The sequence below is a fragment of the Sodiomyces alcalophilus genome (genome assembly GCF_042370955.1).
Source record: "Sodiomyces alcalophilus JCM 7366 unplaced genomic scaffold ACRALscaffold_2, whole genome shotgun sequence".
Taxonomy (NCBI): Eukaryota; Fungi; Ascomycota; class Sordariomycetes; order Glomerellales; family Plectosphaerellaceae; genus Sodiomyces; species Sodiomyces alcalophilus.
The window spans coordinates 6,318,621-6,342,855 of record NW_027263533.1 but is presented as its reverse complement, the minus strand read 5'-3'; the positions used below and the strand labels follow the sequence as shown (position 1 = coordinate 6,342,855).

Sequence of the window (24,235 nt, the reverse complement as noted above, 5' to 3'; positions counted from 1 at the left end):
AAGCTAGGCATAGAACTACCAAATACTTAGTCTTCGCGTTATCGTAACGTTTATAGGGCGTTAGCCGCGCGAGGTTATTCCTTAATATCCTTATAGATACGGTTAAGGTAATTAAGGAAGTCTTCGGGGTTATAATACCTATTAGTTCCGCCCGCCGCCTATAAGGAGGCGACGATACAGCGAGGGGCTTTATCTAGGTAGGCGTTAATAAAGTACTACTTCTCCCGAGGGATTTAGAAGAGGTATTAATCTAATAGGAGCTTCTTACGTATTTTGGATAACTAGCTTATATACTCTAGGCGTTTTCCGTTAAATGTTTATAGTAGTGGGAGTGCTTTACTTTATAGGTTTATAGCGGGCGTCGGGTCGGATATACGTATCGGGGCAGGCGTTTAGGAGCCTTATATAACCTCCTTTAATAGAGTAGTTAGGCGCGCCGTAGCTATACGTTATTAATCTTATATCGCTTATAGTAGTTAATTAATAGCGTTTTATTATTCTTGGACCTGGGTAGTTAGGGTGGCGACCTGGGTCTATAGAGGGTTAATAATCTCCCTCCTCTACTCCGTAGCCTTAGGCGACTCGCCTACTAGGCGTAACGGAGCGCCGGGAGGTGGATCGAATTAGTAATCTATCTTTATAGGCGTAGCGTATGGGTTTCGCTAAGTTTTAGATATATAAGCGGCTAGTTATAAGTTATTTATAGAGTAAGGCCGAATAATTAAATTATCTAAAGCTAAGGAGAAAAGAAAGAAAGGGGAAAACTTTATAGGTGCTTACGACCTAAATATGATATCGCGGCGACCTGCTAGGAACATGCTATGATTAGCCAGAAGATCCGGTGCTTTACCGGATTATCTCCACGGGGTTAACCCGTAATATTATAGTCTCGTAGAAGAAATAATTACGTGTAGCTAAGAAGCTAGCTAGACGGGTTAACTTAGTTAGCATTACTAACGCCTCTGCTAACAGGAGCCCCTAAAAGAAGGCGGCCGTTAATAAGTAGAGTCCTAGGAAGGCCGGTAATGGCCTTAACACTATTATAAAGAAGTCCGTTATTATCTAAGACGGCGTTATTAAGAGGACCGCTAATAAGGGTAGTAATAATAACGATAAGTTACCCGTACCCGGTACGGAGTTATCCGTGACTCCTACTAAAGCGAGGGGCCTTACCGCGCCTATTAAAGCGTGCTATAATAATAATAGATTAACTATACCCGGTACGGCTACTAAAACGCCTACTAAAGTAAAGGGGTTAGCCGTACCCGGTATAGAGTTACTTACGACTCCTACTAAAGCAAGGGGCTCTGCCTTCCCTAATAAAGATACCCTTAATACGGTCGGCCGTAAGGCTAAAAAAGTGCTAGAGAGGCTATTCCTAGTATTCGACTCGGATAATGGTTCAGCTAGTAGTCTATCCACCGCTAACTAGAAAACTTTAGTTAGACGTCTAGTTACCTATAATAGTGATAATAGTGCCGACGATAAAGGTGGTATCGTTAACTATAATAAGGATATAACTATATCGGGTAGCGCTAACGGTATCGTCTATATAAATAGCGACGAAGACGATAATAATGACTTTATCCTTAGTGGAGGTAAGAGCTCCTCGGGTAACGATATCTTTAGTAATAAAAATATTACCGATATTAGTCCGGAGGCTAATAGGGGTGGCGGCCATACTATACCTCTTAATAGTAACGATCTCGTTAATCTATACCCGGTAATAAAGGTTATTAAAGGGGGCGACCTCCGCGATAATCCGATAATCCCTGCTAGCGGTGCTATTATAGGTACCTTAATATTATCCTAGATAGCGAGGGCCCTATTATCTTTTCTTTATACCAGGACTTAAGTAAGTCCATAGCGTCTACTAAGTGCTTCTACTATTAGGCTATTAGTAATAATACTGGTTATAAGACTATAAGTTATGCCCCCTCCTTACTATAAACCGCCCCGGATTACTAATAAAACCATACTTAAACTGGACCGCTACTAAGGCTGCTTAGACCTGTTAGAAGTTTTTACTTAATACTATTAAGCTTAGTGGTTTAAGAGATACTGAGCTATAGTATACGGGGTACCTATAAGGACGCCTACGCCGGGCTCTAGCCGGTAATTAGTGGTATAATACCGATAGTTTTAATAAAAACAAGTATAATCGCCGCCTCCGTGCTAAACTAGCAGATTATTATATATAGTATAAGCGATCCGTTATAAATAAGATAAGGAAGGCTAACTAATTCCTAGAGGGCTTTTATAATTTTCTAAAGACTAGAGATATTAACTATACTAGACTTTATTATTATTATTAGGCCGCTAATGGCTAATAGAATAAGTAAGGTAGGATAAGAGTTTAGGCGGGGGGTATTATGAATATACTATGCGATTTACGGATATAATTTTTGTTTTAGGCGTTTAGGGTATATTCTAACGAATTTTAATAATAATAAGACCCTCCGGGGTTATACTATAATCAATTAGTAATAATGACAATAGACCCTATAGGGTTAAAATAGTTTCCGCACTTTTCGAGCCCTCTCCTTTTACCGAGTATAATATTCTTAAAGAAGTCCCTTTAGGATATAACGCCTTAGCTCCTAGGTATTATCCTTATACCTATAATCCGCCTATTTAACTAAATACTACCTCCTCTTCCTATTACACCGATAAGCCAAAATCTCCTTTATCTTATACTCCTCCGACTCCTGTAGCTCTATATCCACCTTTATCGGATTAGGGGCCTAACTATCGCGAGACTGTCAGGGTTCTAATCAATAAATCTTTATCGACTACGGGAGGTCTAGCTTATAGGCGAGACTATAATAATTAATAACAAAGGTAATACGATACGGCTCGAGGTATTTATCTGAAAGTTTTTTATTAAGCCGTTTTTACTTCATGTTTTTTAAGGAGACTAAAACATAGTCCCTTACCTTAAACCGCTATTAAGTCCGCCCGGTATTATAGAACCTCTTATAAGACTCTTAAGCCTTCCGAATAAAGGTTTTTATTACTTAACGATTAGTAATGAGGTGCTTTACCCGTTATTTAGCGGATACCGCCCTAATATCTAATAACTTAGGTAACCGGATATTATTAGGGCTATAAGCGTTATAGCCTATTAACGCCATAGAGGGCGTCTACTTAATTACCGAGTACTACGCGGTGTTATAGGTAAACTATATAAGGGATAGCTTATCTACTTAGTCGGTCTACTCCCGCGAGTAATAACTATAAAGGTAATATTTAATACTCTGATTCTAATACTTAGTCTGCCTCTTATTCTAGGGATAGAGTATAGTAGATATTATATAGGAAATACCTAAAAGACTATATAGGGTCCTCTAAAACTTACTTATAAATAAGGAACCCCGATCCGAAATAATACTATCCGGTAACCCGTAGATATTAAAGACTCTTAACTATAGAATATCGGCTAAACCTTTAGTGGTTAGTATAGTATTATAAAGGATATAAAGGGAATACTTTATATAATAATAAACCACTATAAGGATCGTATCCTCTTCCTTAACCCCTATATATCCGGGATAAACAGTCGACCTTTAAAAAGAATTAGGCCCTCCTTATCCCTTAACCATAGGTCGGATAACCGGTCCTTCTTAGATAAAGAAATATAAAATGGATTATCCTTTTAGGTATCGGCCACCTTTTCCTTTAAGCTTAGTAATAAGTCCTTAGAAACCCTAGGTGCTCCGCCCGCTTTCTTAACGACCCTTAAGACGAATTTACGGGTAAACCTCTTAATAGGCTTCTAACGCTCCGTGTCTAGGTCCGCCTAATTAAAAGTATACTATAGCTTCTATGATATACTATTAGCCGGATTCTAAGCTCCTAGCCGGTGCTTAATCTTAAAGTCGAATACCGATAGCTCCTTTACCTATCGCGTATAGTATAGCTTAATCTTTAGCTGATCTATTAGGTACCGATAATTAAGGTAGTCCGTTAGAACCTTTACTAGGGTCTAGCTATAGGCTAGGTAGTGCCTTTAATACTAGAATACCTTAACGATAGCTATTAACTCTATATCTAGAGTTAAGTAGTTTAACTCCGCACCTCTAAGCTTCTTTAAAAAGAACGCGATAGGGTACTATACCCGATCTAGACACTAACTAATCACCGCCCCTAAGGTAAACCCTGATATCTCCGGCTCTAGTCGAATAGGTAGCTTAGGATCGAAATACTATAAAACCGGAGCCTCCTAAAACCTTTAGCATAACTTATTAAACGCCCCTTTCTCCTTTATAGATAATATAAATACCCCCTTTATTCTACTCTTTTTCGTTAAGTCTAATCATATCGCTATAATCTTTAAATAGTTCTTAATAAAACGGTAATAAAACCTAGTAAAACCCAGGAAGATTTAGATATTCTTTACCGAGTTCGGCTCTTACTAATCACGGATAGCCTTAACCCTAGATTAATTTATACGAACCCTATCCACTCTAATAATAAACTCTAGGAACTCCACCTCTTAAGTCTTAAATATATACTTCTCGGGATTCGCGTATATCGACTACTCCCTTAACCTCCCTAAAACCTCCTTAACGTATACTTAATAGACCTTAAGGTCCTTATTATAGATTAAGATATCGTCTAAGTAAACTATATAAATCGTATCGACTAACCCACTTAAGGCCTAGTTAATATACCGTTAAAAACTAGCTAGGGTATTAGTAACCCTAAAGGGTATAACTATATACTCGAAATAACCGTAGCGAGTCCTAAAAGCTATCTTTTACTTATCGCCGGGTCGTATAAGAAGTTAATAATAGGTATTCTTAAGGTCTAGCTTAGTAAAGACCTTAAATAATAAAAGCCGGTTTATAATCTGGTATATTAATAGGAGCAATATATAGTCTTTATAAGTAATCTAATTTAACCCCCGATAATCTATATATAGTCTTAACTATCTACCCTTCATTAGTATGAAAAGAATAGGAGTACCTATAGGGCTAGTAGAATAACGAATCTAACCTTTAGCGAGGGCGCCTTAGAGGTACTCCCGTAAAGCTACTAACTCCTCCTCCGCTAATAGATAAATCGGCCTAAACGGGGGCGTCTTCCTTTCCTCTAACTTAATCCTATGGTCCTACTAATAATAACTAAGTAGCTTACCGGCCTCCTCTATATTAAATATATCTAAGAACTTATAATACTACTCCGGCACGGCGGCGGGTAAAGAGTCCTCCGGGGGTTCGGGTAATAGTTTAGGTAGGGGAGTAGGCGTGGTCGTATCCTCCTAGATATAAGCTTAAACACGGCTAACCCGCGCTACCTAGGCCTTAATAAGCCTAGTAGTCACCTTGGCCTTATTTATAGTCCTCTTTAACTCTTTCCGTGAACCTATAAACTTTAACTCCTCCTTCTAAATACAAAACGTCTAACTCTTCTTTACTTAGTCAACTATTAGGTTATACTTAGTTAACTAGGGGATACCGAGGATAACCTCGAACCTATCTTTACCTTAATCTATAATATATAACTCTATATACTATATCCGTGTACGATTCTAACTATTTATAATCCGACTTATAAATAAGATCGATCCTAGTATCCAGGTTATATATTCCTTATTTAATTACCTAACTTCCCTAGAAGGTCCGGTAATTACTTTACTAGGGGGTACTACGCGTTTATTAATAATGTAAAAGTTAGTAGCGCTATCTAGAATTATAACTCGATAATCCTATTTACCGTTTAGTCGTATATTAAGCTTTACCCTTACTAGACTAGGGAGAGGGGATAACTTTAACTACGCGTTATCCTAGGTCTAACCCTATAAGGCCTAGGGTAGGGCCTGTATATAACCTAAAGTAGGTCGATTAGGGGCCACGGCCTCCTAATTAGGGTTAGTAGCCGAGGTAGAACTTTAGCCGGGCCGCCTATTCCGTAGATAAGGGTAAAAAGGTCGAATATAGCCCTCCTCTTTATATTTATAATATTTCCGAGGGCTACGAATTCCGAGGTTCTATTAGGGTTATCCCGCTATTAGGTAGGAGTAGTAGTATTAACCGCGGTGATAGTAGCAGGGGGCGTAGGTGAGTCTTTATAAGAACCGCTGGCTTAGGATAGTAAGGGTTTATTACTAGTTCCGCGCTTCCTTTTATAACCCTAATCACGGAGTATATAATAGCCGCGGTCCTAATCGGACGGTTTACCCTTATATAATAACATAACCTTAGCTTAGTATGCCGTGATATTTAGCTCCTAGAAGGTCTTAGGTAGAATTCTGGTAATAGTTTAATCGTGTAGAGGTTTATTTACTTTAGATATACTAAACTATATACGCCACTTATCGGAGAGGGGGATAGATACCTAATTAAATAAGGAATCTAATTTATTAAGAAATTAATTATAGGTCTAACCGGGTTATTAAAAGGTCCGTTCCGACAAGATCTACTTTATAACTAATAACTCGCGGGTGTTATTATTAATTAATCACTCGGTTAAGAAGGCCTTTAGCTTAGCCTATATCGTTTGTATTAAAGAACTATAGGCCCTCCTCTAGTAAGCTTATTAATAGGACTTTATATTCCTCTTAAGGTAGCTAGCGGTAAAGTAAACCTTTTTCGTCTCCGGTATAAAGCTCGCTGGATCAAGGTAAAAGCGTTCCTTAATCTCTTCTATAAAGGTTACCGTCCTATTTTAGGGTAGGAAAGTTTACCTTAAATAGATCGCCGCGACCACCTTAGGGATAGTAGTGGTTCGCTAAGTAAGGGGGTAAGGTAGCGTCCGGGTCTTCGCTATAATAAATAGCTTTTAGCCGCTTTAACTTACGCTCTTACTCTCTATATTCCTTATAGTAGCTTAGAAGCAAGTCTAGCTTTTTAGGAAGCCGTCAATCCGTCGTATAATCTTTTGGTTCCTTAATATTATAATATATACTCGACTAAGGGTCGGGTTAGGGCTTTATAGTATTAGATAAGGGAGCCGCGGGTGTTTTACGCTAAGTGACTATAAGAGGCTTATGTTAGGGTGCTAGAGACGGTTCTGGCTATACCTCTAAAGGACCCTGCGGAATAACAGGCTTCTATTCCTTAGGTGGAGGTATAGTGGTGTCGCTTCCCGGGCCAGGAGATAGCGTATACTTATAAACCGATTCGTGATCTTTATCCTGGGGAGGAGTGGTACTAAAGCGTGTGCGAGGAGGTATAGTTATTTATTAGCTAACTAGTAAAGGTGAATTATACTAATAACTCTTAACGGTTATTCTACCTATTAGAATAGTTTAGTGAATAATATATTAAGGGTTTTTATATTAAGAGTAAAGGGACGTTATAAGATAATTAAAAGGGTAATATATACTAATAGGTCGAATTAAGAGTTAAATTATTTGCTAAATCTCTAAGTTAGGAGTTTAGCTTTACCTATCCCTTTTATAGATAACTAGAGCCTTTTCCCCGGGAAGCTTAGAGAATCCCCTCGAAACAATTTCTAGAACCACGACCTATTTATCGATAATCCTCCCTATCACACTATACTAGGTCGGTCCGGATAGTACTAGTCCCGGAGCCGACTTAACTGTCTATCTCCGTACGCTATGCCCTTATCCAATCCCCTTTATAACCATCAAGACATATCATTTCCTCCTATCCAGGCTATCCCTGACTTCGATGAATTATGCCTGTGATAATAAGCTCCTCTTACTGTTCCGGCCTCTCGGGATCTATGAACCGTTCTACCACCCGAGCCTTAAGGCCGGTAGGTGTAGCCCTTAGGAGAGGTTTATTAACCTCGCTACTTAATAAGAGAATAGGCTCGAAGTATGCTATTATATATATTCCGGGTAACGACGGCTCGCCGTATTTAATTACGTAAGTATCTAGTAGGTGGATCTGATTAATAATATCCATTAACTACTTTTCCGTTAATTAACGTAAATCGTCCTTTAGGGCTTCGAGGCTCTCAGTAAAATATTCTTATTCATTAGAAAGGACGTTATGTATACGAACGATACGATTACTTTTAAGGTCAGAGACCTAGACATAGTAGATGTTAGTTAAATTAATCGTATCCTATAAGGTAGCCGATATAGGCCCGTGCCGCTAGTCGATTTTAAAGCTTTCTAGATCTTATTAGAGCCGCCCTCGTTATAGGGAAAGCCTTATAACCGTAGGCCCGAAGGTGGGCTAGCTACGGCTTACGTTAATAGAGGACTTTAAACGGCGTCTTCTGGCCGAGCCGCTCTATAGGTATTCTGTTATATACGTAAGCGGTAGATAGGACGACCTTATCCTATAAGAAATCAGGTAATCGGGAGTGGAGTTTCATAGCTTATAATTTAGATATAACAATAGCCCTAGACCTTTCGGCACCGCTATTCCATACGGGGGTCTCTGTTAAAGAGGACTCTAGTTAGATACTAAAACCCTTAGCTAAGCCTTATATTTTATACGATTATATTAGTTTGTCATTATACCTAAAAACCCGTACCTGGCGGTTAGAATAGCGCTAAACCTATTAGGTAAATTAAGTAATAACTATATAGATCTCGGAGGCCTTCTTCGACGTTATAATATAACAGGTAATAAAGCCGCTATATCGATTTATAAAGAATATAATCCGTATATGGCCTTCGGTAGTTAGCTAGAAGTGTATAAAATCGATTCCCTACCTCTCGCCAGCGTAGCTTGAAGCTATTAGGCTCCGCCGGCTAATCTAACACGGGATCTTAGATTAAACGTAGGCGTGGTAGTCCACCGTTCCTAGTCCCTTTAGTTTAACGCCCTATAAGCACTCGTCTAGTTACTTTATTTTATTAGGGCCAGTATTGTCATAGGTTTTATGTGAGGAGTGAAGAGAGTCGTCAAGACTACAACAAGAACAGGTCACGAATCTAATCTTGGGGGGGAATAATTATAAGATTATTCGTTAAGCCCTTTTAACTCAGGACTTAACGGGAAATAGCCTACTTAAGAACTAGTGACTATCCTCCCCAGGATCGATATATAATAACCTAAGGCTCTAAGACTATAAGTGTTAGGCCAGCTTAATAATCCTAAAATATAACTCGGTTTTAAATATTCCTAGGGTTAACCTTAGGGCCGGTTCCGGGTTCTTAATATATTCCTTAACGCCTCTAAGTCCTATCCGAAACCCTTAAATAAAATATCCCTAGTATCAGGCCCCTCCATCTAAGGCTCCTATCCACAGGAGCCGGTAACCGTTACTAGTTCGGCCTATCCGTTAATCCACCCTAACCCGGGGACGGATAAGCCGGCCTAAGCTCTACCTATCAGAGCCACTAACTCCCTCCTTATCCTCCTAAGCTAAACTAGTCGTCCTCCTTTAACCTAACCTAACCTTCCTCTAATTAATCCCGTTTACCTCGTATAGTATAACCATAGTGTTTATAAACTAAAAGGCCTAGTTATCTTTTAGATAAAGCATAACTCCCCTGGTTCTTCTTTATTTATCTTCCTTACTACGACTACACTATAATAAAGCCCTAAGCGCTCTAGCCAGGGCCCCGTCCAGACAAAGGGCTCTAGTCAGAATAAACCATAACTCTAAAAGCAGATATTAGGTTAGTAGTGGTAGCACTTATAGGCAGTGGATCATAGCCCTTACTGCTTTTGTAGTCCGCTAAGGCTCTTTTCGTCCACTCCTCTTACACTACTGCTATTATTAAGGCGACCTAAAAAGCCTATATAAAGAACACTTCCAGAATAAGGCCTGTCACGCTATAGTCCTAAATAATAAAAGAACTTATCCTATTTCCTTTATCGTCCTCTCGCGGCTTATCTAGCCTAAGGCCGGGTAATAATAGGGCGTGACATCGACAATAGCAAAGCCTATAGCTTATCTAGCTCAAGGCCGGGTAATTAACAAGGCGTGATATCCATTATAATATTCGTAATAATAAAGCCTATCCGTAAACGCGTGCACTATAATAGCACTCTAGGCGCGCCCATTATTAACTAAATAACCGTATTATAGAATCCCGTAACAGGTAGTCGTATCTAGGTAAAAGGGGAAGGAATACTATAAGTAGGGCCTATATTAGGTTATACGACTATTCTAATATAGGACTTTTCTATCTACCCAACTTGACTTATTATTTTTTCCTTTTCCTTACCCTTTCCTATTTACCTACCTATAATAATAATAATAGCATCGCTATTAACGGTAAGTTATCCATCCCCGTCCATATTAAGGGTATCACCTTATCCTATAAAGTCCTTGTTAGGGTATACATTATCTGTACGCAGTTCCGTGCATCGTCTTAATTACGTATAGGATCGCGGCCGGCTTAGGATTTAGCTAATATTGTAGCAGATTATTATTATTATTATCACTATCACTATTACTATCACCACTATAAGTATTATGTCTCCTTCGTGTAGACCTTAGGCTAACTTATAGTGTTAGAGCAGGCCACTATTATATAATAGCGCCCCTAGCTTTAGCTAATAAGTATAAAAAGTCCGGCGCGGCTAGTAAATTATCTAAAAAGTCCGGTAAGACTAGTAAAAAGTCCGATATAGTCGGCACTAAGTCCACTAAGGTGGCACCTAAGGTTATCGATAAGGAGATACCTAAGACTACTAGGAAAAAGGCACTGCGGGCCGCTAAGACGGCTTAGGCTAAGGCTAAGGCCGCGGCTATAGCGGCTACTCTTAAGCAGCAGTAGTAGTAGTAGTAGTAGTAGCAGTAGTAATCTAACTCTTTATCGGACTCGTTATCGGATTTATCCTCGGATTTATTCTCGGATTTATCGTCTTCTTCCTCCTTAGAGGATAAAGCTATTAAGCAGCCAGGTACGGCGGCTACTATAGCTAAGTAAGCTATACCGGTCAGGACTATTAAAAAGCCGGGTACTATAGCTACTCCGGTAATTAAGTTAACCGGCCCTTACCCTTTAGGGCGTAATTACTCGCTATAAGGTGCGTTTAAGCCCCTTAGTAACCTAAAGGGCGTCCTTAACTATACTAGTCAGGATATCGTTATAAGCGGTAATACTAATAAAGCCACCGTTTTTAATAATAAGGAAGCTAACTCTGATAGGTTATTATTATCGGAGTTCGCTCTACCCACTAAGTCTAGTAATAAACCCTCGGACTTTAGCGACGGTAGCGGTATTAAAATACCAGTGCGTCCCGTTATTATAGTTAGGGCGGGCCTAGAGCTTCGTGCTCCTTATAGGCGGTACGCCCGTATACTAGGTTCTCTAGTATTATATAGCGATAACACCACCGGTCCTATTATTAGACAGCCCTGCCGCGGCAGTAAGGTGTCTAATAAAGGAGTACCGGTATTTATACGCCCCTGGTTTACTATTTATTATCCACTCAATCCATTTTCAGAAAGTTACGCGACCGCGTGTATAAGAAAGATCTTGGCCGTATATACTACGTATGTATACCTTACGATAAGCCTTAATCTCTATAATCAAAACTAGATATCTTAAGCCACTAAATCACTACTGTTTCTGCCTCTGTATTTATTAACCCTAAGGCATTAAGAATATATAATGTCCTTAAGCTAGGTACCTTATTATATATTATAAGGCAGGATATTCCGACTATACTACTTAGATATTCCGACTATAGCTCTAGTGGGTCCACTTTTCTAGCTAATTAAATTTTATATCCTAGACTCTATATAAAGTTACGATCGCTAATTTAACCCATTAAGCTATTAAGATTAGAGGCCCGTTATTCCGAAGGCCCGTTATTCCGACTATACCACTTAGTTATTCCGACTATAGTTCCAATCAGACCCAATCTTCCTACTACCTTATCGATCTACGTCGTCAATCTACGTCGTCAATCTACGTCGTCAATCTACGTCGTCAATCTACGTCGTCAATCTACGTCGTCAATCTACGTCGTCAATCTACGGAATAGGAGGCGGCGCGTTCGTTGCCTCGTCACAGGAATAAGATAGCCGTGGGCGTAGGCGTGGGCGTGGGCGGCGTGGATATGGACGCACATGGACGTGGAAGAGGAAGATACGTTACTATTACTGCTGCTATTAGCTTCGATCGAACTAATAAGCTTGTCCATCAATACAACGCAAATAATCCGAGCAATCAAATTAATCAACTTGTTAAAGGATATTAGAGACCATAGCTACGAAGTACTATATTAGTATTCCAAAGGTTCTATCTATATTATATATATAAACTACAGTCGGAATAACCAAGTGGTATAGTCGGAATAACGGGTCTCTAAGATTATCGTTAATTAACTTTAATTAATAACGCGATTACGCTTTTACTAGCTATTTTCCTTACCTTAGAATAATAATAATAATAACAACAACAACAACAACAATAATAATAATAATAATAATAATAATAATAATAATAATAATAATAATAATAATAATAATAATAATAATAATAATAATAATAATAATAATAATAATAATAATAATAATAATAATAATAATAATAACAACAACAACAACAACAATAATAACAACAATAATAATAATAACAATAATAATAACAATAATAATAATAACAACAACAACAATAACAATAATAATAACAATAATAATAACAATAATAATAACAATAATAATAACAATAATAATAACAATAATAATAACAACAATAATAACAACAATAATAACAACAACAATAATAATAACAATAACCATAATAATAACAACAATAATAATAATAATAATAATAACAATAATAATAATAATAATAATAATAAGGTGATATCCGTGGGCGATATCCGTGGGCGTGGGCGTAGGCGTGGGCGTGGAAGAGGTCGTGGAAGAGGTCGTGGAAAAGGTTATAGAGCTATTTCTCCTGCGACCTGCTTTAATCGAACAGATCCGTTAATTACAGCAACAGCAATAATAACAATAATAATAATAATAACAGGAGCAGCAGCAGCAGGAGAGACGGGGAACTAGGTTCCGTAAAAAAGGCCCTAATTAGTGGTAAATGGATACGAAATAGAATCGCTGGTCTTAATTAAGTAGTTAATTATTTTAGTTACTGCCTTTAATTAATCTAAGCGATTAAATTAATTCAAACGATTAAATTAATCCAAGGTATTAAAAGGCGTTAGAGTGGTTTGCGACCGTAGCTGTGTCTAGCATTCCGAACTAGGAAAAGAGTGGGCCTATATTAGAACTATAGTCGGAATATCTAAATAGTATAGTCGGAATATTATGCCTTTATATTTTATAATTCTAATACCCTAGTTATATAACCTTATTATATACTATATAATCCTAATACCCTAGTTACGTGACCTTATTATACACCACGTAATCCCGATATCCTAGTCACGTAACCTTATTATACACACCATGTAATCCTGATTACCTACTCTAACGTGTACAGGTACATAACATTTATAGTTAAGATCTTGCTTATGCACGTGCTCGCGTTACCTTCTTGTTTGGGGTTAAGTGGACAGCAAATACCGAACAGGGGGCGTATAAATACCGGTACTCCTAATAAAGGGTACGATTAGTCCGACTAGGGCACTTAGTTATTCCGACCAGGGTCCTATGTTAATAGCCGGTAATACCCGCCCGCGCGTTCCGCTTATACCCAGATACTTTTATATACTATAAGATATCCGCTTAATTAATCGCAACGACGATACACTTAATTAATCGAGACGATACCGACCATAGACTTAATTAATCGCAACGACGATACACTCAATTAATCGCAACGACGATACGCTTAATTAATCGTAGCGACGGTCCTAACGATACACTCAAGTAATCGCAACAACGATACGCTTAATTAATCGTAGCGATAGTCCCGACGATACACTCAATTAATCGTAGAGGCGATACCGACGATACACTTAATTAATCGTAATAACGATACGCTTAATCGATCGTAGCGACGGTCCCGACGATATACTCAATTAATCGTAGAGACGAGACCGACGATACACTTAATTAATCGTAGCGACGGTCCCAACGATACTAACGATACATTTAATTAATCGTAGTAACGATACACTTAATTAATCGTAGTAACGATACACTTAATTAATCGTAGTAACGCTCAATTCATCGTAACGACGATACGCTTAATACGTGTCTATAAGTATCTAGGTACAAAAAGCAGTTATAACGGCTAGCGTGGGGTGTTATCAGTACTGCCCTAGTGGGAATAACCAAGTGCCCTAGTCGGACTAACCGTACCCCTAATAAGTACTATTACTACTATAATAGTAATAGCGGTGACTACGAGTTAGTACGTTTATATAGCGATAATCTCCTTTACTTTAACCGCTCCTAAGGTTACCAACTGGATATATAGATTTCGTTACGGGCAGAGCAGCTAGCTAAGAAGCTATAAAAGATATTAGTAGCGGCTACACGGGGCGGCAATAGTCTAAACGACTAAATGTCTATAAGTCGGCCTAATATCCTTATAAAAAGCACCGCTAATATATATAAGCGCCGGGCCTTCCGGGTCTAAACTAAGTTATATCGGGCCCTCGAGGCTATAAAGAAATACGCCTTGGATAATAAGGGCTTTAACCCCGTAGCACGTCGTCGCTAGGAGGAGAAGGAGGAGGTGGAGAAGAAACGGCGCGATACTCCCCTTAATACGGAGCGCTACCTAGCCACTATCGCCTACCGCCTAGGCTAGTTAGTTAAATAAAATTCGAAATTAGCCGGTCTTTATAAAAACCCGGCTATAAAAATAAATAAGGATTACTTACAGTGGTTATTAGGGTCGAGCTAGGGGGAGTTTAGGGGGGGCGTTAGCGTTTAGTGTTTTTTTTAGAATAACGTTATTCCGACTAGACCATTCGTTTATTCCGACTAGGGCAATACTGATAATGCCTAACGCTAGCCGCCACGACTTGCGTTTGTATATATAGATAGGTATACTTAATTAAGCGTATAGCCGGTATCGTTCCCACGATTAAATTAAGTGTATCGTCGGTATCGTGGCTACGATTAAATAGAGTATATCGTCGGTATCGTGGCTACGATTAAATGGAGTGTATCGTTGGCATCGTCGCGACGAGTATTAAAGCGGATATAGAAGTATCTAGGTATAAGCGGCATAAGCGAGCGGGTGTCAACGGCTGTTAATAGAGGACCCTAGTCAGAATAAACGAATGGCCTAGTCGGAATAACCTCACCCTTTTTTTATGTTTCTTTTTTTATGTTTCTTTTTGTATTTTCTTTTATTTACCTCCCTAGACCTGAATAAGAAAAGTCCCTGCAGGGCACCGACGATACTATTAACTAGTTTTACTCTTTTAATTATAATATTCCTTAATAAACGTATCGAGAAGGTATCTTCGTGGTTCCTATATATTGATATTATACTCGTAATAAGTAATAATCATAATAATCATAAGTATAATATCTAAGTCAAAATAAACAGTATATGGTTATAGCTATATAACTAGACGTCTACTTTATAACTAGCTTAACCTATACTATAATACTATACGTATTATACGTGTATATATACTTGGCTTATGATATATATTATATATATACATTAGGTATCGTAAATACGATATCTTGGTTATTACTTAATCAAATAACGTGGCGTGATAACCGTCGCGTAGGCTGTTGACGTAACAGTCGCCACCCAATCTTTCAGGGTCTTTTGCCAGCCCCGGATGCAGGAAGAAATCCCAGAAGTCAGTTCTTTACATATAAGTAAGACAAGCAGTAATCCTACGGATCTACGAATTCAATAGCTATTTGCTTGATATTCCTCTCTTCTGCGCGTACAGCCTACTACTCGTAGCCTAATTTATCAAAAGGATTATTTAACTCTATGCAGCAGGTATAACCGCCTATTAAGGTTCTGTCTTCTGGTATATCAGACCAGCTTGAATCGGAGTAACCGAATATATTAAGGTCTTTATTACAATCGTAAATAAGACCAATATCAGGATAGGTATTTAAATAAGCTCAGATCCTATTTAAAGCTATAAAATGGTTTATAGACCCCTATACCTTACTATTTAAAATATCAGGCTTTTTATTATTCTTTAACTCACATAGCGTTTTAAAGCCAATAGCTGAAATAGGGGTTCGGTTATATATATAACCTGCAGTTGTTGCTGCTTCTCCCTAGAGATAAAAAGGTAGCTCTGAATGATATAACAGAGTCCTAATTTTAATGATTATAATCCCTATTGCTCTTTCAATGGAGCCTTAAGGTTCGTGTGTATAAGGGGGTTTAATATGATGTATAGCGCTTATAAAATAACGCTTAAACGAATCATTAACGAATTCGCTTCCCCTATCCGTATCCACTTCTTTAATAGTGGTTTTAGATATATTTTCAACTTATAACTTCTATTCGGCAACGGCCTTAGTAACAAGTTCCTTAGATTTATGGGGTGGTAAAATAACCCAAGTATATCTAGTTAATCGGTCTTGAATTAACAAGATCCAGCGTTTTCGGTTATAGGTTGCGGGTGTAATAGGGCCATATAGGTCCATATAAACACGCTCTAAATAGGTATATGCCCTATTCTTATTAGCCGAGCACGTATTAGCTAAAGTAATAGGTTTTGCGCTTTTATAGATATAGCAGCTATTAATCTTTTATAACTCTTCTTTAGATATAGCTATATCTTTTGGAAGTAAGGTATTTTGTGATAAACTGCTTAAAGCCTTAGGATTGATATGGCCTAGTCGGTCATGCTATGAGGATAAAGTATCTCTTAAATAAAGGACTCTTCTTTTTAGATTCCTTCTTTTTTGTTTTTAAAGCTTATTATCAGATATAAATAGCTTAGACTTTTTAACGCGTATAGCCCGTATAATGGTCCAGTAAAGACCTTTATATAATAAAGCAGTAGTATATTTGAATAAAGACTTATTATTAAAAATTACCAGTCTTTTATTCCCTATAAGACCCCGAAGATTTTCGGTGTCTAAAACAGGAAGACTAATAATATTAGTACCTAGTTCAGGAATATATAAACAGTCTTTTAAAAGAAGCTGTTTATTAGTATCCTTAAATTTAACTAGGGTATCTCTAATTTAAGTAATTAAAATACTGTTTACTCGTCCCTATTTAGCTATTCTGGACGTAGATTTAACAGAAATAAATAATCCCTTATTAGATATAATATAAAACGTAGCTCTACCATCGATATAGAAGTTCTATTTAAGATCTAAAGGGCACGAAGATAACTAGACTTTGTGAATTCTTTCTACTATTCGATCTATATTTAAATCAGTGAATTATAGTTAGTATAAAGAAGATTAACGGGTTTAATACCTCTTCTGTATCTTCTATCATATATATTTTTTCTGTATAGATAGGTAAAGGATATATATCCTTAAAAATATATTAATATTAATACTAGGCTCTCTGGTATTAATAGTAGGGCTTTGTTAACGTTATTATATAATATTAACGACTTCGGAGTTATTTAAATCATTTTCTCCGTCTGGAGTTTAAGATATAAGGTTTATAACCTTTTACTCTTTTTTAAAAAACTGGTCTCCTTTCGATAGATGATTTAAAATCTGCCGATCTCTTGTAAATAAATTAACGGATTTAGATCCGGTATTGTTACCCTTTTATTCTTTAGAGACATTTTGCTATTTACCCCCCCTAGAGTTAAACCAACTAGGTTTTTTCTTAGGGTATAATTTAAAGTAATCGGTAGTATTATAACTAGCTTTATTATAGTACTCATAGTATTTTCCCTTAGTCTTTTTCTAAGGTTTCGAGGACTTTTTATATCCCTTATTTAAAAGCAATATAGTATTAGAGCGTTCTACTTTACGGGAGGCATCGATTAACTCGCCTATAAGCCTATTAAGAGAATATTCTTAAATATTATAACGTAAGGCTTAAGTTATTTAGCTAGTTATAAGATTATATCTCAGCCGCTCGTTAATATAAAAATATAAGAAAAAAAAAAACGGATAGGATTCGAGCCACCCGACGCGCAACTCAAGTAAAAACAACGAAACCAACTAGAAAAGGAACCTAACTCCCTCCTCTACGCCGCGATAGCACCGAGTAGAAGCCGTAGTGCGGACGCAGGGGCGGATACGATAAAAGGAGTGGTGGCGACCGGCTTACCACCTAAAAATTCTATAAACCGCCCCTACCGATAATAACCACTACTCGACTCCTATCGCCTAAACCAGGGTAATACCGTAAGTAACCGAACTAAGACTAATACGGGGGCTCCGCGGGCCCCCAGAATAAAAATCTAATAAGTCGAGATATTAATCCGAAGTCTACTAGCTAATAGGAACACGATTAATTAGGTCGTGGAGCTAGTAAAGGAGCTTATTAAGCTACGCTGCCTTAATAGCCAGAGCACTATAATAGCCCCGATTATACACCTTTATACCACTATTTAGAGTATAATTAGGGAAGAACTCCGAAAAGGAATAAAGCTAACCTAGGCTATAGTGGCCGTATCGCTACCTACTATAACGCCCCTATAGGACCTAGCCCCCCCTAAAGTGATTCTAGCCTAATACTATAAAGAACTAATTATTAAATATAAAGACTAGCTAGACTAGGCACTCCTAGCCTATATACCTAAAGAGATTATCTAAGCTATAAACACGGCCGCTAGCAGCGATAACGCCGCGGCGGCTTAAAGGTTACCTAGCGGCGATATATACCTAACCTTTACCGGAGGGGCGTAATAATAGTCTACCTTCGCTAACTATTAGGTCGAATAGGCCTTCGGCGCTAAAGCTAAGCTAGCTACCCGAACCTACCTAATCCTAGTAAAAACTATCCCCCGCTTAATCCTAGGCCCTCTAACCGAAAATAAGCCCCTATAATCCCTACGCACCTTTAATCCCGATACGAAAATACACCGAGTAAGGACCCGGCTCCCCCGACACGGCACCGGTAAGGTAGCGATACTACTTATCGAGACTATTATACCGGAAGGCGCGGAAAGCCTTATGTAGAATAATCTCCTTTTCGAAGATAATAGCTTCCTATATAAGCCTTATAACCCGGATATAAACCTCTTATAGTACTATACCTACTTATAATTCGGGTATAGGGCCGCTTAGTGCTTAAAGGCAGAGAAGCGGTGCCGTTATTATACTAAACACGAGTCCACCTATTAGGATAGCTTTAAGAACTGCTTAGCGTTAGCCCCGAAAGCTACCTAAAGGTACGCCGCTTATAATAGGAACCACGAAGCCTTTAATAACGCCTATTAAGTCAGAAAATAAGAAGCCATAAGAGCCCGGGAAGTATATAAATACCGGGTAAGAGAATTCGATATCTTAAGGTAGGCCGAGGCGGCGTATTAGCGATCCCGCCCCCGCTATCCCTTACCCTCCCCCTCCCCTACCCTATCGCAGGCCGCCCCTATCCGCCGCGGCCCCGGCCGCCCGCTAAAGAGACCCCGCGAATACCCCCCGGCCTCTAAACCCCTAGAGCCCTTCTTTATCCCCTATAGGACCGACCCGACCCCGATACACGATACCTAGGAGGCCGTATTAGCCGGGTCGACCTCGAACCCCCCCCCCTCTAAATAATAAAACTCCGTGTCCTAATATAGAATATAGGGGCTAAATAGGCCTAAGCGGAGCTTCCGCTATAGGCCTATACCGAGTACGATATAATAACTATCTAAAAGCTAGGGCTTAACCCCTTTATAAAGGGACCTAAAGCCCTAAGTAGGGCTCTATACCTCCTAATCTAAGGAGGCGGTAAAGCCCTGCTTTATATCTATAAACGATACCCCCTTAGTATATAGATATAGCGAGCCTACCAGGACTCCTATACGGTCACCTTCGGCGTAGGTAACTAAGCTATCACGATCTAGTTAATCTACTCTAAGAACTACTAATCCGCTTTTACCCCGTAGTATACCCCCCTAACTATAGATCTCGCGGGGGCCTTACCCCGGGGCCGTTATATCCTCCTCGGAGACTTTAACCTCTATTATCCCCTTTAGGCTAGCTACCCTAGATTTTATCCTAAGTCTAGCACCCTTCTTAAGCTAACCGCCCGCTAAAACCTTAACCTAGTTACCCCCCCCCCGGGATAACTACCTAGTATAGGCTAGGCCGGCGACTAAGCACTATTAACCTTATCTAGGCGTCTTAGGGGCTCCGCTATAGCTATAACGGTATAGATAACAAGGTTATCGGATCGGACCACCTCTCCTAAACCGCGACTATCTACCTTAGTATAGACCGCTTTACCGATACGGCCCCGCTATAGCCCCCCGACCGCCCTTACTAGGTATAAAAGGAATTTATACCCTCTTTTACCTATTAGGCAGCCCCTAGGATCCTCTTATAACTAAGCCCCCTAATAACGCCCTTTAATATCGATAAGGCCCTCGACTAGCTAATATATAACCTTACTATCGTTACCGATTAGATAGCCCCGCGATACCGACCCGGCCCCCCCGGCCACCTACCTTACCCGTAATAGACCGATAAACTAATATCCCTAACCTAAGAAGCCCGTAGAATATATAGGCGATATATAATAAGGAAATCACGGAATAGGTAGGAAGAGTATAAGTAAGCCGAGCTCCGCCGCGATAAAGCTATAGCGGCGGCGAAAAGGTAGTATTAGCGCCACCTCCTTTACTCGACCTAAGCAAATAACGGGCTCCTTTAAAGGCTCTAAAGATAGGCCCGAACTAAGGGATACTAACCGCCTAGGCCCCCTACTATACCCCCGCTACGCCGCGACTAAGGCGATCCTACGATATCCTATAGCGAGAAAGTAAATATCCTATACGCTAAGTTTTTCCCCCCCCCAGGGACTCGGACCCTAGGCCCCTAGGCCGGGCGTACCCCTCTAGGTAGGATATAGACTAGACCGTTATTACGGCGGATATCTAGGGCCGCCTCCGCCGGACTAAACTATAGGCCGCCCCCGGCCCGGACGGCTTCCCCACGGGCCTCCTAAAGGCCTACGGCCCGGTCTTATATTAGATCCTAGCTATAATCCTCTTAGCCTGCTTAGCTATAAGTTACTTCCCGCGCTACTATTATACCGCTATTATCGTGATTATCCGAAAGGAAGGCCGCCTATAAGGCGACTATAAGATAGCTAGAGGCTAGCGACCGATCTCCCTCCTTAATATAATCGGAAAGTTACTTAAAGGTATTATAGCGGACCGCTTTATAGCCATAGCGGAGGAATACTAGCTACTCCCTAACGGCTAGATAAGGAATAGACCTAGGCGTAGTATAAAGACGGCTATCTAGTATACGATAAAAGCCGTTAGGGCCGCCTAGGCCCTAGGCGGCACCCCCATAATACTCTAGCTAGATATATATAGGGCCTTTAATACTATCCCCCACGCTAGACTTCTTAAGTCCCTTAAACGTAAGGGTTTCCTAGACTAGGCCGTCTAGCTAACTAATAGCTTCCTCTAAGACCGGATAGTCCACCTCCTTTTTAATAGCTAGACGGTAACCCCATAGCCCCTACATACCGGTATACTATAAGGGTCTCCGGTCTCCCTAATCCTCTTTATCTTATATATTTCCACTTTATATAAAGAACTTAAACACGCTACGAGAACTACTATTATCGGCTTTACCGATAATATAAATATTATCGCCTTTAGCCGTATAAAGGCCTAAACGCGGCACCGACTCGCCTCCGCCTAGCGGATATACGAAGCTTAGTCCTAGGCGAGCGGCCTTTAATTTAAGCCCTTAAAATACGTCTTTATACCCTTTATAAAATCCTACTCCTTATCCCCGTTACCCCTCCACCTTAGCACCGTTCCGGTACCGCCCTTAGCGGAGGCCAGGTTCCTTAGCGTATAGCTAGACCGGAAACTAAACTTTTTACGATATAGGAAGGAGATCTAGAGTAAACTAGCGATATAGAACTACGCCCTAACCCGGCTCGCCGCGGTAGGCTAAGGCTATAGCTTCGCCGACGCCTAACGCCTTTATACCGCTATAATCCGCCTAGCTATCTCCTACTATACCCCTACCTTTTATAGAATTACCGACGGACCCTGTTATAGCCTCGCTACGGCTCTAAGCTCGGCCTAGAATAAGTGCCTTAGGACTATTACGGGAGCCTATAGGGCCACGCCGATCCGGATCCTAGAAAAAAAGACGTTTATCCCCCCCCTTAACCTATATCTTACCCGCCTTATAGCTAAGAGAGCTCTTAACTACTAAAATACCGGAACTAAGGGACTTATCCTGGCCGGCGCCTAAGCCGCCACGAGAGTATTAGCGGCACCGAGGCGTAGCTATATCGCCTAGTAAGTACTCGCCTAGCCCGCTTAATCCTTTACCGCCTAGGACTAGGTAAATAATTTTAACCCGGACGCCGCCCTCTAAGAGGAGTAGAAGAAAAGGTGGCGGGACTTAGGATCTACGCGGAACCCGACTTATACTATAGCGGTACTAGATCGAAACCTATATAAAAGAGACCTCTAGAGATATAAAGGCCTCCTAAAGCCGTAAAGCTTTATCCTTACCTAGATCCGCTCTAAGAAACTAGGCCTTAGAGCCTTCCTTTTTAAAGCGAGGGTCCCCGGCTTCGTTATGGCCTAATACCCTTACGGCGATAGGGGGGCGGAGATAGCTAAATATATTATCCTATAATACCATAGTATTACTTTAGAATCGCGATAGGACCTCCACGGTGCTATAAGGAGGCCGATCTTAACTAAGGGAGACCTTTTTAACGCCCTAAACTACCCCGAAAAGGTAAAAGTAATTATAAAATAGTTCCTACGCCTTAGCCGTTTAAACGATTTCCGTCTCGCTCTAGAGATTATAATAAACTATACCTTAAAGACCCCGTAGCGGGACCGGCCCGGTATAGAGGACACGAAATAGAGATAGCATCTAACCTAGACTTTTATATTTACTTAGGGGCCTTATATACCGGGGACCCGGCGGTACTAAAAGGATATACCTTAGCGGCCTCTACTCTCTACTTAGCCTTATTTCCGGCACCCTCCTCTTTACTCTTACTCTTAGTAGTATTATCGCTATTAGCGTTATATTCACGACCCTATCCTGCTATATTAGCTTTACTCTACTATAAAGGGACCGTAGGGATATATATAGCCACCTTTAATAGAATAGCGATTATTCCCTTTAACCGATTTAATTAACGCTCTAGGCTAGCTAGTATAGTATCGCTACCGCGGCGGCGGCTAGCGGGGCGAGCACGCCTAGCGGCGCGCTTAAAGGATACCACCGCCGCCGTGAGTCGACCCTAAGCCTATTCTAGGTTAGCGCGGTATAGCCTTAGCACCCCTAGGGCCTTAACTTATAACTACTCTATTACCGCCCTTACTAATAGCCGCTATATACTCTCGATAACGCTTAAGGACGCGCTATTAGTGCTTTAAAGCTATAGCTAAAACCTATTCTAGATATTAGAACCCGCTATTACCGCCCCGGCACTACTACGATACTACTATAAGACCGACTTATATCCTTATAAGTCCGCCGACTATTAGTATACTAATAATAAGCTACGCCCTTTCTAGTAGTATTAGTATATACTTCCACGTCTTCGGGTTTTTCGCCCCTAAGGCGTTTAGTATATCTAAGGCATCTACTTAAAGTCAGAGACGGCCACCTAGCGGTATCCCTCCGGTACCCTAAGGGCACCTCTAGGAAAACCCATAGTAGCACTCGCGCGGCTCTAGCGTCGTAATAGCGGGAATTACCCTTTTTCTTAGGTTATTTTTTCTTAGGCGGTATCTAGGAAGCTATTAACACTAAGCTTAGATCTAACACGCCCCCTTATAGCACCCCCTTAAACTTATATTAAAGACTCCGGGCTATTAATTATTTTAACTATTACTTTAACTAACTATAGCCTATCCTATTAGCCCGCCCTAAAACCGCTAACTCCTTACCCGCATTACTACGCTACCACTTATAAATTAACGCTACCGTAAGAAAACGGAAAATAGTAACCCGGCCTATCCACGACTTATTAAACGCTTTATTAGTAACTACGGCATGGAGCCGGGAATAGAGGTAGGAATAGGGGGGCAGGCGGCTTAATAGGAAACCTACGATATCGCGATAGGAGGGTTAAAGGAGGGAAAATAAAAAAAAGGGCGGAGGCCCTTAAAATTTTCTATTAACCTAACTATAACTATAGGAAGCTACCGAATTCGGCAGGCATATATAATAAAGGCAGGAGCCCCTACTAAATCCCCCGCCTAAAAGGAAGGTGTAAATAAACCGGCCACCCTGATATAGGGAGGATTCCTAGAGCGCGGAGCCGCCACGGACCTCTTTCGGCCCCCTATATAGGGTGCCGCGT

General features: G+C 40.0%; 1 protein-coding gene across 1 annotated transcript; it reads left to right on the top strand.

Moving 5' to 3' along the window:
- Positions 1-821: 821 nt before the first annotated feature.
- Positions 822-24,184, top strand: ACRALDRAFT_2018026 (uncharacterized protein; the record flags this gene model as incomplete). Its single annotated transcript, XM_071019917.1, has 7 exons — positions 822-841; positions 8,824-8,851; positions 12,268-12,696; positions 12,735-12,763; positions 12,833-12,900; positions 15,590-15,629; positions 24,172-24,184. 7 exons carry the CDS (start codon positions 822-824, stop codon positions 24,182-24,184), a joined length of 627 nt encoding a protein of 208 aa, XP_070878224.1.
- Positions 24,185-24,235: the final 51 nt, after the last annotated feature.